This window comes from Mytilus galloprovincialis, chromosome 6, assembly GCF_965363235.1.
Source record: "Mytilus galloprovincialis chromosome 6, xbMytGall1.hap1.1, whole genome shotgun sequence".
In the NCBI taxonomy this organism is placed as follows: Eukaryota; Metazoa; Mollusca; class Bivalvia; order Mytilida; family Mytilidae; genus Mytilus; species Mytilus galloprovincialis.
In genome coordinates, this window is record NC_134843.1 from 62,997,564 (window position 1) to 63,013,435 (window position 15,872).

Consider the following 15,872-nt stretch of genomic DNA (forward strand, 5'->3'; position numbering starts at 1 on the left):
TAGAGTTGAAATTTAAAAAAAAAAGCTAAATGTACTAATTTTTTTCCCTACAGGGTTGAAAAGTAATGGGGTCAGTATAGGAATTCAGTGCGAATCTACATTGTTTGTAAACAAGGCAATGTGAATGCCCAAAAATGCCGCATGACCCTATGTTTCATTGTTGCAAAAGATAGGGCTACATTTGTACTTTCATAAATGATATATAAAAGTTTCTAATTTCTAAAGGTAAATCAGGTATAAATTTATTTACATACATAGATTAGCATGAAAGTCAATGGGAGAGTTTTTACTGAATTTACCCCTATAACATATAGACTGAGTGAAAGTCCTTAATTCATATATTACATAGATAAATCAAGGTCGTAGTTTGAAAATTGTATTGATTTGGTTTTACTATACTAAGAAATAATATCGACTGGGTGTTACTATGTTTAGTAACATGGAGCCAATTGGTCAAAATTGTGATAAGATACAAAATATATATATATATTGGATGACACTTGACATAAACCAATGCGAAATAAGACAAATCAAGGCATATATAATATAAACATATATCTGTGTCGATAGCAGATATACCATTCAACTAAACAATGTATATGTAGAGTTTATTATAAGAATGCGTCCAATGATTTAACTTTGTGTGTTCAAAAACTCACCAACTTCTGTCTTTTAATATTTACAAAAGAATACATGAACATGTTTGATGGTGCGAATTTATTAAATATATCATATAACAGAATCTTCGAAACTTTCATTTGACTGATCCTCATAATTTTAATCCTAGCTGACGAAGTGATACCGTCAGCTTTTCTATTTACCAAGCAAGCCTCGTGGATGCACTAACGTTGTGTTACTTTTAGTTTTATTCCATTCTCTGCCCTCAGAAGAAATCCTTTCTCAAAGATAACAGGAATCTAAAATATAGTATGATACGTAATTTTTGTTCATGTTATTGAGTATTCTTGCTACATATATACAATATTGTATTTAAAAGACAACTTAACTGTAATAACCACTCACATTTAAAAAAAAATACATTAGAAAATCGTTAGAATACAAAGATTAAAGTGAATGTTTTCAGCTAAAGAACAAAAATCAATATGTTTTCTATATCTCATAAATATTTCAAAAAGAAGTCTTCTAACGGAGAGCATAATGTTCTGAACAATCATTTTAAAAGTTCATTCCAGTCAGTCATACAAGTGAGGTGTATTCAAATATTTTCTACATAAGAAAATGCTTGTACAAAGTCAAGAATATGCAGTTGTTATCCGTGCGTTTGATGTGTTTGATCTTTGACTACGGACTTTCTGATTTGAATTCTTTTTTATTGACGAGGTACCTTTTGAGATGACAAAACATGACTAGCAAATGATCTACTGAACAAAAAACGAAACTTTCCTTATTGCTATAATTATATAGGTCAAAACCTCGTCGTAAATTTATTATACCTCTGTTTCATCGCAAGTCACAAACTTGAAGTTCTGTAACATATAAACAATTGCCATCTTTGTTTCAAGCAAGGCTAGTCTCATTCCTACACAAATACGTGGTCCAATACCAAATGGTAGGTATGCATAAGGATGCCGCTTTGCCTTGTTTTCTTCTGTAAACCTTCATATACACCATCAATTATTAATATCACAGCCTTTTTCTACAGATTTGCAATATCGGGTTGAAACATGTTTTTTTTCTTTCTTTTCTTATTAATCTGTTTTTAACAAATGGTCCGTTTTATATTATCTCAGCATTGAAAAAAGTAAGGCTATGTAGATATTAAATAAAATGCTTACTGCGGGTTTTTTTTCCCATGTTTGTGAAGTTGTAAAAAATATTCTCAACTAACATCTTTCAAATCTATTTCTATTATTATTTTTTCATTTGCCATTACTGTTTGTTGTGATGTATAGTTTTATAACCATACAATTCAGAACTTAACGCATAGTAACACACAAAATAAAGCAGAGATTTGAAGATTTCTATGTATTTTAAACGCATACTCTCTTCTTACACGAATGAGAGTCAGTTGAAAACAAATCTTACGACAAAATAGATGATTTCATCTTCCAATTGTAAACTTTTCATTTCTGTGTAGCAACATTTCAAGGTGCCTGCATTCAGAGTAAATATCCTAATTGATACGATATTCAAAATGGTGAATTTGAAATCATACCTGCGTAAATTTTACGGACGCCATCACGACTTGGTTGACGGTTATGGGATATCCGTTTCACAGGTGATATCGGATATATTCCCTTTGTTGTAATTACAGTCCCGTTCCGTAACCACAAATGTGACCTACAAAATTTGACTTTTTGCCGGTTTTGTAATAACATGAGCAACATGATGGTTGCAACATGTGAAGCAGAATCTGCTAACCCTCCCAGTGCACCTGGGTTCACCCAAAGTGTTTTGTAGGGTTCGTGTTGCTTGGATCTTAGTTTTCTATGGTGCGTCTTGTGTACTATAATTTGTACTTTTTTTAGCCAGGGTGTTGTCAGTTATTTCGAATTTATAAAAGAGGGACGAAAGATACCAAAGGGACAGTCAAACTCATAAATCTAAAACAAACTGACACCGCTATGGCTAAAAATGAAAAAGACAAACAGAAAAACAATAGTACACATGACACAACATAGAAAACTAACGAATAAACAACACGAACCCCACCAAAAACTAGGGGTGATCTCAGGTGCTCCGGAAGTATAAGCAGATCCTGCTCCACATGTGGCACCCGTCGTGATGCTTATGTGATTACAAATCCGGTAAATAGTCTAATTCGGCAGGTCACATTCATGAAAGGGAAGGGGATTGTAGTTACGACGTATAAGTTTGAATGTCCCTCTGTTATCTTCCCACCCTCTTTTACACGAGAAAGAGGGTACTGTGAATGTTATATGAAAGGGAATGCATACTATGAACCTTATGACATTTAAAAAAAAGATAAAACTGGATGACAATGATTATAAGCAAATGTTGTTAAATTTTACATTAAAATGTGTGTGTTCTTTTACAAATGTAAGAATATTTTATACATCATGTAAAACATATTCACCTTGCGGGGTCAAATGTATCTGGATCGGGCCAGTATTCAGGGTCTCTGTGTAACGCATAAACACAAACTGTTACATCAGCGTCTTTTGGAATTAACCAACCGTTGATGGACACATCCTCTCTTGCCTCTCTGAAAAACCTTTACGAAGGAAACCAGAACAAACTAATGTAATGCAAAATCAATTGTATTGTTCTGTGAAAGAACGCCATATTTGAGGATATTAGAAGAAGGCGTATAACAACTTTGCACTATAATTAGATCTATTAATTTAAAAAAAGAAATCAAATAAATAATCTTTTTTCTTATAAACCATACGTTACAACGGTACAGAGATAATATGCACACAAAACGGTGAAAACAAATTTATTGATAATAACACCATACACACAAGCATACACAAATTATTACTAACTACCCACATAAACGTATATAATTATGTACAATATACAACAAATTATGGTTACTTTAACAGTCATATCCCGAATTGGCATCAAAGAAATGGACACAATTACAAATCTAACGCAGTGATGTTTGGCATGTTTCAATTACCGAGTTGAAATGTTTATTCTTGATCATAGAAAAAATTAGCTCAAATATAGAGTTATTTAATTTCAAAGTATTTCAAAGTTTAAAATTTTGATTTTTCACTAAGAAACCAGTCGCTAAATTGTAGAAACTTCAATCTTAAATTGTTCTTTAAAAATCGAATCATCTTCAATTATGTAAAATAGCAAAAATGTATTCAAATATTTTTTTTATAAAGAAAGACAACATAATGTTTGCGTAACACGTATTATATGTACATAGGTAAGGATTCAGATATATCTTTCTCATGTTTCTGTTAAGGAATTTGTCTTTTTACATTTAATAAAAGTTCGTTTAGTTAGTATATCAAAATGTTAAATAGTTAATACATCCATGAAGTAACAAACAGTTATATTTTGCAAGTTGAAAGTGGTAAATAAATCGTGACACCTTACCTAGTTGATGGTGCGTAAAGTCTCAGGACCTCAGACACAAATAAGTCCAGATATTCCATTTTCATTACAATGTCGTGTGTTGGAATTTCCTACAAAGGAAGAATCATCAACACCTGAAAATTTGGGAATTCTCAAAAAAGGGGAAAAGGAAAATCAAATAAGAAATAAAATCTTTGTACGGACTGATCCATGAATAATAAGAAAGTCAATTCATCATAATATGAGGTCACAGATTACCAACTTATAAAAAGTGTTTCTTAGATCAAGACAAAAAATTTACATTTATTATTATCAAACATTTAAAGTTTCAACAGCAAAAATGATAAACAGATAGAACAAAGAAAGCAACTAACATCTACCATGTCTTATAAATTACGTGTAAATGCAATTTTTACTTTAAAATTACCTGCCGTATATTATTTTAACATTCAAAATCATATACGGATAATAGGCTTCTAGCTGAAACCTGAAATTTATTTCCAGATATTCAGGGGAAGTCAACGACCTTTATTCTTTAAACATGAAATTAAAGTGATAAATTAGACAAATCATATTTGTTGAATAGGGATTTTAAACATTTGTACCTTTCCAAGAGTCCTATCTATCTCTTCTATGAGTTTGTCCTGTAAGTCTGGGTACCTAGCTAGGCAGTAGGCAGAAAATGAAACCGATATGGATGTTGTGTCGAATCCAGCGGAGAAAAATATCAAAGAATTGACAGCTATCTCATCTTCTGTTAACGCTGAAATAATTAAAATATAGAAAACAACGTTAATAGATCAATTATAATCTTTTTCAACATTATAAAATTCAGTAAAGTCATACATATATATCTTTTCAACTTCATGAAATTCAGTAAAGTCATACATATATATCTTTTCAACTTCATGAAATTCAGTAAAGTCATACATATATATCTTTTCAATTTTTACATGAGGAAATGTCTGTATAAACTCAGTAATATAACAGATGCTTTCCATTCGTATGATGTGTTTGAAAATTTGATTTTGCCATTTAGTAACTGACTTGGTACAGGCATGTCCTTGTGTAGGAATAGTTATCAAAGGTACCAGGATTATAAGTTAGTACGCCAGACGCGCGTTTCGTCTACATAAGACTCATCAGTGACGCTCATATCAAAATTTCTATAAAGCCAAACAAGTACAAAGTTGAAGAGTATTGAGGATCCAAAATTCCAAAAAGTTGTGCCAAATACGGCTAAGGTAATATATGCCTGGGATAAGAAAATCCTTAGTTTATTGAAAAATTCAAAGTTTTGTAAACAGGAAATTTATAAAAAAGGACCATATTATTGATATTCATGTCAACACCGAAGTGTTGACTACTGGACTGGTGATACCCTCGGGGACGAAACGTCCACCAGCAGGGGCATCGACCCAAATGATGGATTATACCTGGTGTTATAGATCGCTAGATCGTTTAAACAAAAGAAAGCATAATATGACAGTCGCCTTAATTTCGATTACATTGACAACAGCAATCAGGGAAAAAAACATGGCCTTATGCAATGCCAAAATATATTTAACACCCTGGAAATACACATGTGTATACCAATGATATTTAGTGTGGTTTTTATTTACTGATAACAAAATCACTTTCTATGCCAATAAAAACAATTTTCACTGATTTAATTACAGTGTTGAATGTGTAACTTTTTTGTATGGTTTGGCAGTTCTTTTGATCAATTCGTTGTAAATTAATAGTTTGCTTTCCGACAATTATGGTCGTATGAGCGTACTGCAAGGTTTATCAAAGGTGCAATTTGTTTCAACAAGAGTGTCATACATCTACCTCTGCTGTGGAATCGAGATGACCCTTGAGGTACTTCGGTATCTTCTGACTTGTCGTTAGTTGATGAATCTTCGGTTACAATTTGAATGAAATCTCGATGAATCTATAATTGCAAAACAATATTTGAATCTTACTATATTTTGAAACACATTTTACTAGGACTTCTCATATCTCCGTCAAGAAATTTTATTCTTCTATGTTTCATATTTAGAACCTCTATAAATTATTTATATTTAGTAATAATGATGAAGTTTTCATGTAAATGTCCCACTTCAGTTGTTACCCAGTTTTGAATAAGGGTGATCTTAGGAAAAGCTTATCCCGGGTTTTTTTTTTAGACACAGTCGTGATGACTACTTTGAAGAGGAAACCTCCATCAGCAGTGATATAGACCCAGATATCCTTATTTAAATTATTAAAGATGCCAGGTTTCGAATAGTAAACGCAAGACACCCGTATCGTCTACAAAAGACCCATCAGTGATGCTCGAATCAATAAATTTTAAAACACTTAATAATGGACGAAGTTGAAGACCATTGAGGATAAAAAAAAACATCCGACATTTATTTCCAAATACAGCTAAGGTAATAAATCTATTGCTGGGATACAAAATACTTGATATTTCACAAAGTTAGGAATAACAGTTAAATCATGGGAAATGTGTGCATTGGTTTGTTGTCTCTTTGACACATTCCCCATTTCCATTCTCAATTTTATTGTATATAATATGATAAAGGGACATAACACAAGAACGGTAAAAGTGACGCTACCCATTTGTACTTTATCTTTGAGTTTTTTGTGATAAGTATTGTGTATAACTTTCATAATCTGGTGGAGATTTATTTCCCCGAGGGTATCACCAGCCACATAGTCAGCACAAAAGCACATGAATTATCATTGATATGGTTATATTTATAAATTAACTGTTTACAAAATTTAGAATTTTTGAAATACTAAGGCTTTTCTACCTCAGGCATAGATTACCTTAGCTGGATTTGGCAAAACTTTTAGGAATTTTGGTCCTCAATGGTCTTCAACTTCGTACTTTATTTGGCCTTTTTAACATTTTGGATTCGAGTGTCACTGATTAGTCTTTTGTAAACGCGCGTCTGGCGTATATACAAAATTTAGACTTGGTATCTATGATGAGTTTATTTTCATAATATTTGGTTTAGTAAAACTTACGATAAAGAACAGAAAATTCTGTAGTTGGCTTTTAACTAGCTGTCAGAATTTTTTGTGTACTCTCAAATCATTACTTAGTGTCTTTTTGTTTTTGGATTGTTTAAGTACTCGTCCACGTCAACTCTATGCTTTTGTTATATGCATTTCTATCTGTATCCATCTGATGAGTTATATGTTGTAATGTCAAATCACTGTCTTAGATTATGGAAGGGTTGCGTGCGTTTAACCCCGCCATGTTATTTAAGTGCCTGCCCCCAAGTCGGGAGTCTGTCGTTCAGTTGTTGTCATTGGTTTATGTTTGTTATAAACTTTTTTCGTAAATTGTTTTATAACAAATGATGTCGTTAGTTTTCTCACTTGAATTGTTTGATATTTTCATGTCGGGGCCTATTGTAGTCGACGGTATTGGTTTCTTCATTGTTAAAGGCCGTACGGTTACCTATAATTGCCTTAAGGCCGTTAGTTTTCTCGTTTGAATTGTTTTACATTGTCTTATCGGGGCCTTTTATAGCTGACTATGCGGTATGGGCTTTGCTCAATGTTGAAGGCCGTACGGTGACCTATAACGGTTAATGTCTGTGTCATTTTGGTCTTTTGTGGATAGTTGTCTCATTGGCAATCATACCACATCTTCTTTTTTATATTAATCCAATTCATTTGAACTTTGGTGCTTAGTTGTCTCATTGGCAATCAAACAACAATTTTTTTTTAATTTAAAAATGATTTGTGTTATGTGGTATTAAGCATTGTATATATAAGATTCGTAGCATTTTGTTAAGGAAAACTTAAATCAGAGAACGGAACAGAAAAATTCAACACTTTTTGTCCATTTGTTAAGGGGTTTAACTCTAGAAAGGTAAAAGTGACGCCCCCAAATTCGCAATTATCTGTGTTTTTGTAAAATCATTGTTTATTAGATTCATAACATCTGATAGAGGCAAACTAAAGTAAGAGAATGGAAACCAATTTCGTGACGTACGGACTTGCAGACGACCATGGGTGAAACGTTACACCCATCATTCACGGTGAGGGCATGAAAAATACCTATCTAATTTAGAATACAGCATTCAGTGTAATGATAAGCAATATACATTGTAAGTTTAGACAAACAATTTGTACACGGGCTAACTTACTTTAGAACTATTTCGGTCTTTCAAAATATCAGAAACCACTTTTTTGAAGAAATGTTCTGTTCCACCAAATTGTGGTGTTTCAAAGAGTGCCGTCATAATACTCTTCATAAATGGAAAAGTCACTAGTGCAAATGAAATAAGCAGTTAGATCAGTAATATTGTTTTTTTGTTGTTTGTCTGTATGTGTGTTGTCCTCTTGTATATGTGAATTGTTACTTTAAGTCTGACTCTATTAAACGTACATCATGCTCTGATGAACATTTTTCAAAAATAAACCTATTGTTATTTAAATTCACCACTTCCTTGTATAACATGATGACGTTTTGGAGTACATATGTATTTATATATTACCTATAAGTTACTCTTTTGAATTAATTTACTAAATAGTCACAGGGCGGTTAAGGAAGCTGGCTTGTCATGTTTTGGATTTTTTGTCAGATTTTCGGAATCCTCTGGTTTTATCCATTTGAATGCCTTGAAAAAAGGTGTAGATCCGGTAAGGACCGATTTTGCCCTCAAATTTCGGGTTCATCTGACGAAAGATTTTGACCACTTTTTAAACACTTAAGTGTCTATTTCATTTGAATCAATTAGTGTATGTGAAAGATTTTAACTGATTTAGTCATTAAACTCGATCTGATTCAAGCTCAAATATAAAAAATTTACCAAATATGCCGAAAAATGTCACTTTTCTGATGTTTTTTTTGTCAAAAATGAAAGTGGCCGCATCCGTGTTCATCCTTAACCTTTATATATGTTATGTCTTATCATAAAATACAACTTACATTTCAATATTAAGGATGAACACGAATGCGGCCACTTTCGTTTAACCCGAAAACCGTCTAAATTTTAACTAAAATGATGGAATTGTGAAGATTTCAGTAATTTAGCACGACTTAATGGTGCTAGTACCCGATATATGTGCATGGTATTGTCAAAAACAGCCCATATTTATGTAGCAGAAGCATTCTAGTGTCCAATAAATAACTAAAAGTTTACATTTTAACAATTTTGTAAAACTGCTATATTTTGGGGCCAAAAAGAGGTCTTACCGGACCTACTCCTTTGCCCGGTGACCTCCATTTACTTTTTGAAAATCTTTTACATGTATAATAATAAGCCATCTGTAAAAGTCTTATTAAATTTTAATTACTTTTTAACAGTTTTTGAGAACATAGACTTGTCAATGATAAAGCTATGAAAGGTCAAGAGAGAGTATCCCGCCAAAATTTCAATGGCTTATATCTCGAAAACAATTACGGTGACCTATATATTTGTTTGGCTCTTTTGATTCCTTTTTTAATTCCCTAACAATATAAACTAGTGTTTTGAAAAGTTAAGAGACTTTGAAACTAAGAAGCGAACTCCCTTAAAATATTTGCATGAATAATAAATTGTAAGACTCATACATCTAAATATGTGATGGTTGTATCAGGATTTTGATTCAAAAATAGTCACTCAGAATATTTTTATTTTAGCTTGTCTATATCATTTTGATTAAGGGATTTATTTTCATCATTTTTTTTTTTTGGATTTCGTTTGATGTTTTTATGGTAAAGAAGCTACATGTATAAGCTTTTGACTTGTGTGTATCCTTTTCATTTTGGTTTTTTATTTATTTATTTTTTTCGTTTGATTTGATATTTTATTGAAAAGACGATTGAAGCTTTTGGATTGTTTTAAATTACTTACTACATATCAGGAAAAAGATGGCTTTAACTTGAGTCCGCATTGCTCTCCTAGCATAACTAACAAACTGGTTGTCTTTTTCTGTTTGTGAATTCACCTGCATGCCAAATGCTGTACTACAAATCACGTCCATTGTAAAGCCACTGGCTATCCTGAAATGTGTGCAGGAATCATAAATCTTTTATGACTCTAAGAAAAGGGAGTTCGGAATTAATCCCTTTTAATTGGAGAACAGTAACAAATACAAAATTTACATTGCAGACTGTAAAGTAACAAATATACCTACGTCCCTACTCAATTGGCAAAATCAAAAGCTGAAACACATTTAACGAAAAGAGAACTACTGTCATATTCCTGACACGATACAGACATTTTCGGATGTAGACAATGGTGGATTAATGGTGAGCTAGCTAAACCTCTAACTTGTATGACAGTCGCATACGATTCAACTATATTGACAAGATTGGGTGAACAAAACAAAGACATATTAGGTGAAATATCAAAAATGGGGGTACAGCAGATGAATGCAACTTATTTTAACCAATTTTATACGAAAGGTGTCAATGTTGAATGCCGTATGGTGACATAGAGTTGCTAAAATCAACGTCATTTGGTATCTGGTGGATAAATGCTTCATTGACATTCATACTACATTTTTGTTATATTTATACTTTTCAAATAATGATCACATAAAGTACTTTCTGCTAATTTAACTCGCTTAGAAAATTAACTTGTTGGCAAAATTATCAAAGTGTCAATGGAAAATAAAATACAATTTACTAGTAAAATGTTGAGACAAGAAAAAAGACATAAGTTGCATACAAGTTTACGCTACAACACTTGCCATTTTCGAATTTTGATAAAGAAGCACCTTACCGTCTAATAAATACGGTAAAATACAAAAAAAAAAGCAACTACAATTTTACAGAAAACTGTCTAAAACATTCTGAACCCTGGACGTAAGGAAGTTTGCTGCTCAGTTTCAAAATAAATAGCTTTTCATAATACTAGTCTATATTAATAGGGGATTAATTAGGGAATCAAAAAAGCAAAATAAATATAGGGGTCAATGTGCTGGTTTTTGAGATATAAACCATTGGAATTTTGGCTGGAAAATGTTCTCTCTTGATTTTTGATAGCTTTATCATTGACTTAAGTTAAAGTTCTCAAAAACTATTAAAAAATAAATAAAAGACTTTTACAAATGGCTTATAATTATACATGTAAAAGATTTAGAAAAAGAAAAATTGGGGTCGATAGGCAAATTCAACACTCTTACTCTTTCATGTCAATAACTGAATCCCCTTCAGATTGCTTTTTTATGTTATCCACCAAATCATCACAGCACCGCTGGATAAGTGGTGTCATCTAGAATAAAACAAAGACACAGATTTATGACACAGTTTTGAAACCTGTTTTGATAAAGCATTCCTGTTATTTTTGAAATCATAAACGCTGATTATTTGCAAATTCCTCACAAAAAAAGAACATTAAAACAAAAAATTGGTGTTGAAAAGCACTGCAGTTATTGTCGTCATGAACGATTATAGTGTGGTGAGTATAACGATAAGAAGTTGGAGTCTTTGAAGCAAATCAGACAATCTTGCTACAGTTGATAATCATATGTATAATGGAGTCAACGTATCTGTAATATCTTATGCTATATTAAATTATTAATATGATTGGGTGGAAGTGCTTCTGTTTGTTTCGGTTTAACAAGATATTTGACCGTCATGGCCTGATTTAAGTGCACGATTAAGTAGATGTTTAAGTTTTGCCGCTTCCAGTTTTAATCTAGCTATATAGAGTTTAATATGTGTAATATACAATTGTTAATGAACGCTTTACTGGCACTTTTTCCTTGGTCTATGTAATTCATTAACAGTCTTCCAGCTCGGGACTATCATACGTTGTCGGAAATTAATATCAATTTAAACTTGATGCACAATGAGAATAAGATGCTATGCATCACTCGCATTCCCACATGCTTATAATTTAACATTATATATTCCTCTTGCTAAGCTTACGTTTCTCAGTTTTCCTGTTGTAAATGTTGGAGATATTTTAGTCCTCAGGAATTTCCAGTAGTCATCTCTAGCCACTGTCATACTGTGTGAGGTAAATTTGTCTGGTTTTATAACATCCTAAAATATTCATGCTGGAATTAACACTTAGGGTAACTCTGATTGAAACATTATTGTTTTGTTTTGTTTTAATAATTAAATCTTTATCATCTTTTATAAACCGTCACAAATTGTCAATTGGTCGAAACATTGTGAAAGCGAATTTTAAAATTGTATTTGCAGACCGTAAAAGTTGTAGAATTGTATCTACACTACAGACCGTAAACCTCTTGAATTGTATCTACAGACCGTAAAGGCTGTTGAATTGTATCTACAGACCGTAAAGGCTGTTCAATTGTACTGACCACAAAAGCTGTTGAATTGTATTTACAGACCACAAAGGCTGTTGAATTAAAACATGAGTTAATGAATCTCTTTTTACCCAACAGTAGTTTCTACGAAAATCTAAAAAATGGAAAGGATGCTTTTTCGTTGCATTACAACAAAGCAGAGTAATCAAAGTTACAAGTGAGTTAACTTTTAAAGTTATATTGATGATTTAAATCGAAAAAAGAACAGATATAAAAAGAATGTGCATAAACCAACAGCATCATTAGAACTTTTTAAAAAAAACAATTAAAGGGAATATTTAAGAACAAAGCTGTTCTAGGCTAGACCTGCATGATAAGTATGTGCATGTTATTATGGCTGATTAATGAGAAGTTCGATCAAACTACATCAATATACTGTTACATGTCTGCAAGATGACAAGGTTCACAAAATGATGTATATATAGAGTCTGAAAAAACAGTTGCCATAACTTATTCTGTCCAGGCAAAATGTACACATGCGTTTCGGGGTACATCCGTAACACATGTATGGCATGTTTGCCCTAGTACCTAATGCGTTGTATACAATAAAAAAAAATATTTTCCTCAAAACGAGAGCCTCATTAACAGAAGCAACAATATAAGGGCGATATCGATAGGTTACTATGAACTGTAAAATATTGTGAACTCGATACTTACTGGACGATTGGTAAAGTTTGAAAAGTCCTTAATGAATAAATCTCGGACTATATCTGGATCTGAAATCAGTAGAGTTGGTCTGGTGCCTTGGTAAACCCTTTTAATAAAACATGTAGGATCAATATTTCAAGTCTTAGAACATTTTCATAAACAAGTATTACACTAAGAGAAATGACGCTGGCTTTATTCTGTATAATTGCATTTCTTTAAGGTTCTGGTATAAACATAACAAAATTGAAATTGAAGTATCAACCTATATTTCACGGATTTAAAACAACTCGATTTTTTACTATTTTCGTCTATTAATGTGTATTATATATTACTCTAATTGTTGTGCTATATATATTCTAATTCCTTGAGCGATGTGAGAAAAATATTCGCGATTTAAATATTAAAATTTAACTGTCTCAGTAGAGACAAATGGTAACACACGTGTTGCAGTGATGGAATCTACAGTGTATATCTGTTTGGTCTGTATCTCTATATACGTATAAATATACATGTTTTCTAAGCAACGACATCGCCTAACCCTACGCTGTATAGTATACTGGGAATCAAACAGTGTCCGCAATAATTCAAAATGCAAGTCCTTGTATAAGTGATAAATGATAGACAAAGCTTAGAGATTAAAGTTCACTGAGGAGTAGTAAGTATATACAGTATATTGAACATGCCAAAAAATCAAAATAATTCGTTACATGATTTGTGAACAATAGTTAATGTCCTTTAATTTAGGCTTTGACTAAATGATTCAGACTAGTTATACTGTTTTGAACTCTAGATGTCTTTTCATACGATGGATTGCTCTTCCATTGACATATTCATGTAGCACACATTTAATTAATATCACTAAAGCGTAATTGACGAAATATATGTCGAATGCACCTTGTACTATTGTATTCGGGAATTTAGTAGAAGAAAGATTTATGTAAAGGTCCTTCGATGCTTGTTTTTGTTTTATAATCGACTTCTGTTCTCGGTACTTACCCTACAACCTTTCCGTATTTCTGTATGAGGTTAAAATCAGTTGCTGCAAATCCCTGATGTAAACAAAATATAATTAACATAATTATGTTTGGTCAAATTTTAAAGAGACAATACGACTGTTTGGCATTTCTGACAGTAGTATTACTATCATAGCATTTGCTTAACTTCCGTTTCAATCGTATTGCAAATTTCTAAGATCTTCTAATTGTTACGCAAACTTGAAGTGAGAAGAGAATATATGAGGCAAATGTCACACAAAAATGTTCTTATAACAAAAAACAAAACAAAAATATGACGGGATTAAACATGTTTTATCGGAACCGAATCCTTTTTGTCTTTTTAACAAAAGTTCCACAAACGAACATCCAGTACAAGAATGTCATTTTACGTCAAAACATATAGCAAAATAAATAAACAATTGAAATAATAATATTTTCGATATTAATACACAATATTACTGAAAGCAAGCATATTTCTATGCCTTCTATGTGCATGGATTTGTGGGTTGTGACCTTTTTAATCATAAATATGAATTAGATCGTTAATTCCCGTCACATTTTTTGTTTGTTTGTTAATAGAACAATTTTTGTGATTGAAGATCTTAAATGATGAGGATGATTGCAGTTCTTTGATATTGGCGATGAACCAGCCAGGGTCTAGTGGCAAATGAAATACATATTCAGGACGAGATCATATAAATGTGATGTAAATATAAATCGGCTGTTTCTACAAGACCGACAATGTGAGACAGATTTTAACGTGCTTTGTCATAAGGTCCGCAGTAAGAACTGTTTTCCTTCCAGGACACATAATTCTGACTGGGCCGACCAGTCTTAGATCTTTTCCTACATTCCGCGTGCTTTGCCGAAAACAGCAAATAAAACTTTCAATACAATACCAGGTCTCCATTAATTCTAGGAATGAGTTCTGTTGGCGACATATATACATGCTATTATAAAATAGAAAATAAACGTAGGAAAATAATTGAATTGCTACTTGTTATTCATGTTATTCACGAAAAGCGCTGTATTTCATGAGAATGTTCTATACTGCTTATAAAATAGTGTGTAATTAATTGCTTTTGACAACGATCGCTTGCTTTTTGTGCTATAATGTTGCTGTCTCGTTATTTATACCCATATCTTTTATGTCAATCAATAAATGTCTTACATCTATCGGGAGCTGTTTTAGCAGTCCTAAAAATGGATATGGCTTGGGTCCTGGAATTCCTAAACGTTTCCAAATACCATGTCGCCATACTGTGTAACTGCAAATATAACTATATTACTATAATTATTTTTTTTACAACGATATTAAAGTTCTTGTGTTATACGATTCAAAATAAAAAATAAAAATATTTTTGCTAACTTGGAAATTAGGTTTATTGAAATTTCGGGCTTAAAATTCAACATGATATTTTTCAAAATAATGCAAAACGAATGTCACAGCTTTGGAAATTCAGACATAAATTCAAGCCAACTATCACATATAAAACTACACCTATAGATAGTATGCGAGTTTACAAAAGTACAAGTTGTCCAAGTACGAGTTGGAAAAGTGGCGAGTTATACACCCGAACAAAAGCAGCTCTCAAAAGGACACTCAACCAAATAGCTATACATGTAGCACTTGAACAATATTTATTTATAAAAGCATACACACACGTATACAAATAAATAATAGAGGTGGTATGCTAATATCGGATATATTTAGCCTATTAATATTTTGATCTTTATACCTTGCAATAATTTATATTACTGATTTTCTGTTCAACAGTTACTTAAATACTTACAGATACAGAGACAGGCATATTAAACTTATTGTTAAAATCCAATAAGGTATGTTAATTAAACTCAAAATCTCCATTATTATGATCAACTAGATAGCTACAGTGTGGTATTCAACTTGATCTCTACAGTGTGGTATTTATAGAATTA

The 15,872-nt window shown here is 32.0% G+C and overlaps 1 protein-coding gene across 1 annotated transcript; it reads right to left on the minus strand.

The window, feature by feature from the left end:
* Positions 1-698: 698 nt before the first annotated feature.
* On the minus strand, positions 699-15,872 carry LOC143080068 (lithocholate 6-beta-hydroxylase-like). Its single transcript, XM_076255728.1, has 14 exons — positions 15,728-15,872; positions 15,106-15,202; positions 13,936-13,988; positions 12,949-13,045; positions 11,885-12,001; positions 11,137-11,225; positions 9,861-10,009; positions 8,169-8,290; positions 5,851-5,953; positions 4,623-4,780; positions 4,039-4,127; positions 3,059-3,196; positions 1,455-1,617; positions 699-917 (listed from the first exon to the last, which is right to left on the minus strand). Exons 1-14 carry the CDS (start codon positions 15,799-15,801, stop codon positions 843-845), a joined length of 1,524 nt encoding a protein of 507 aa, XP_076111843.1. The 5' UTR covers positions 15,802-15,872; the 3' UTR covers positions 699-842.

What these genes read in the sequence shown, in the direction of transcription:
- LOC143080068 (XM_076255728.1), bottom strand. Translation starts at nt 15,801, where the DNA reads ATGGAGATTTTGAGTTTAATTAACATACCTTATTGGATTTTAACAATA. An exon ending in ATATGCCTGTCTCTGTATCT is followed by an intron (nt 15,203 to 15,727) that starts GTAAGTATTTAA and finishes TTATATTTGCAG; the next exon opens with TTACACAGTATGGCGACATG. An exon ending in CATCTTTTTCCTGATATGTA is followed by an intron (nt 8,291 to 9,860) that starts GTAAGTAATTTA and finishes CATTTGCACTAG; the next exon opens with TGACTTTTCCATTTATGAAG.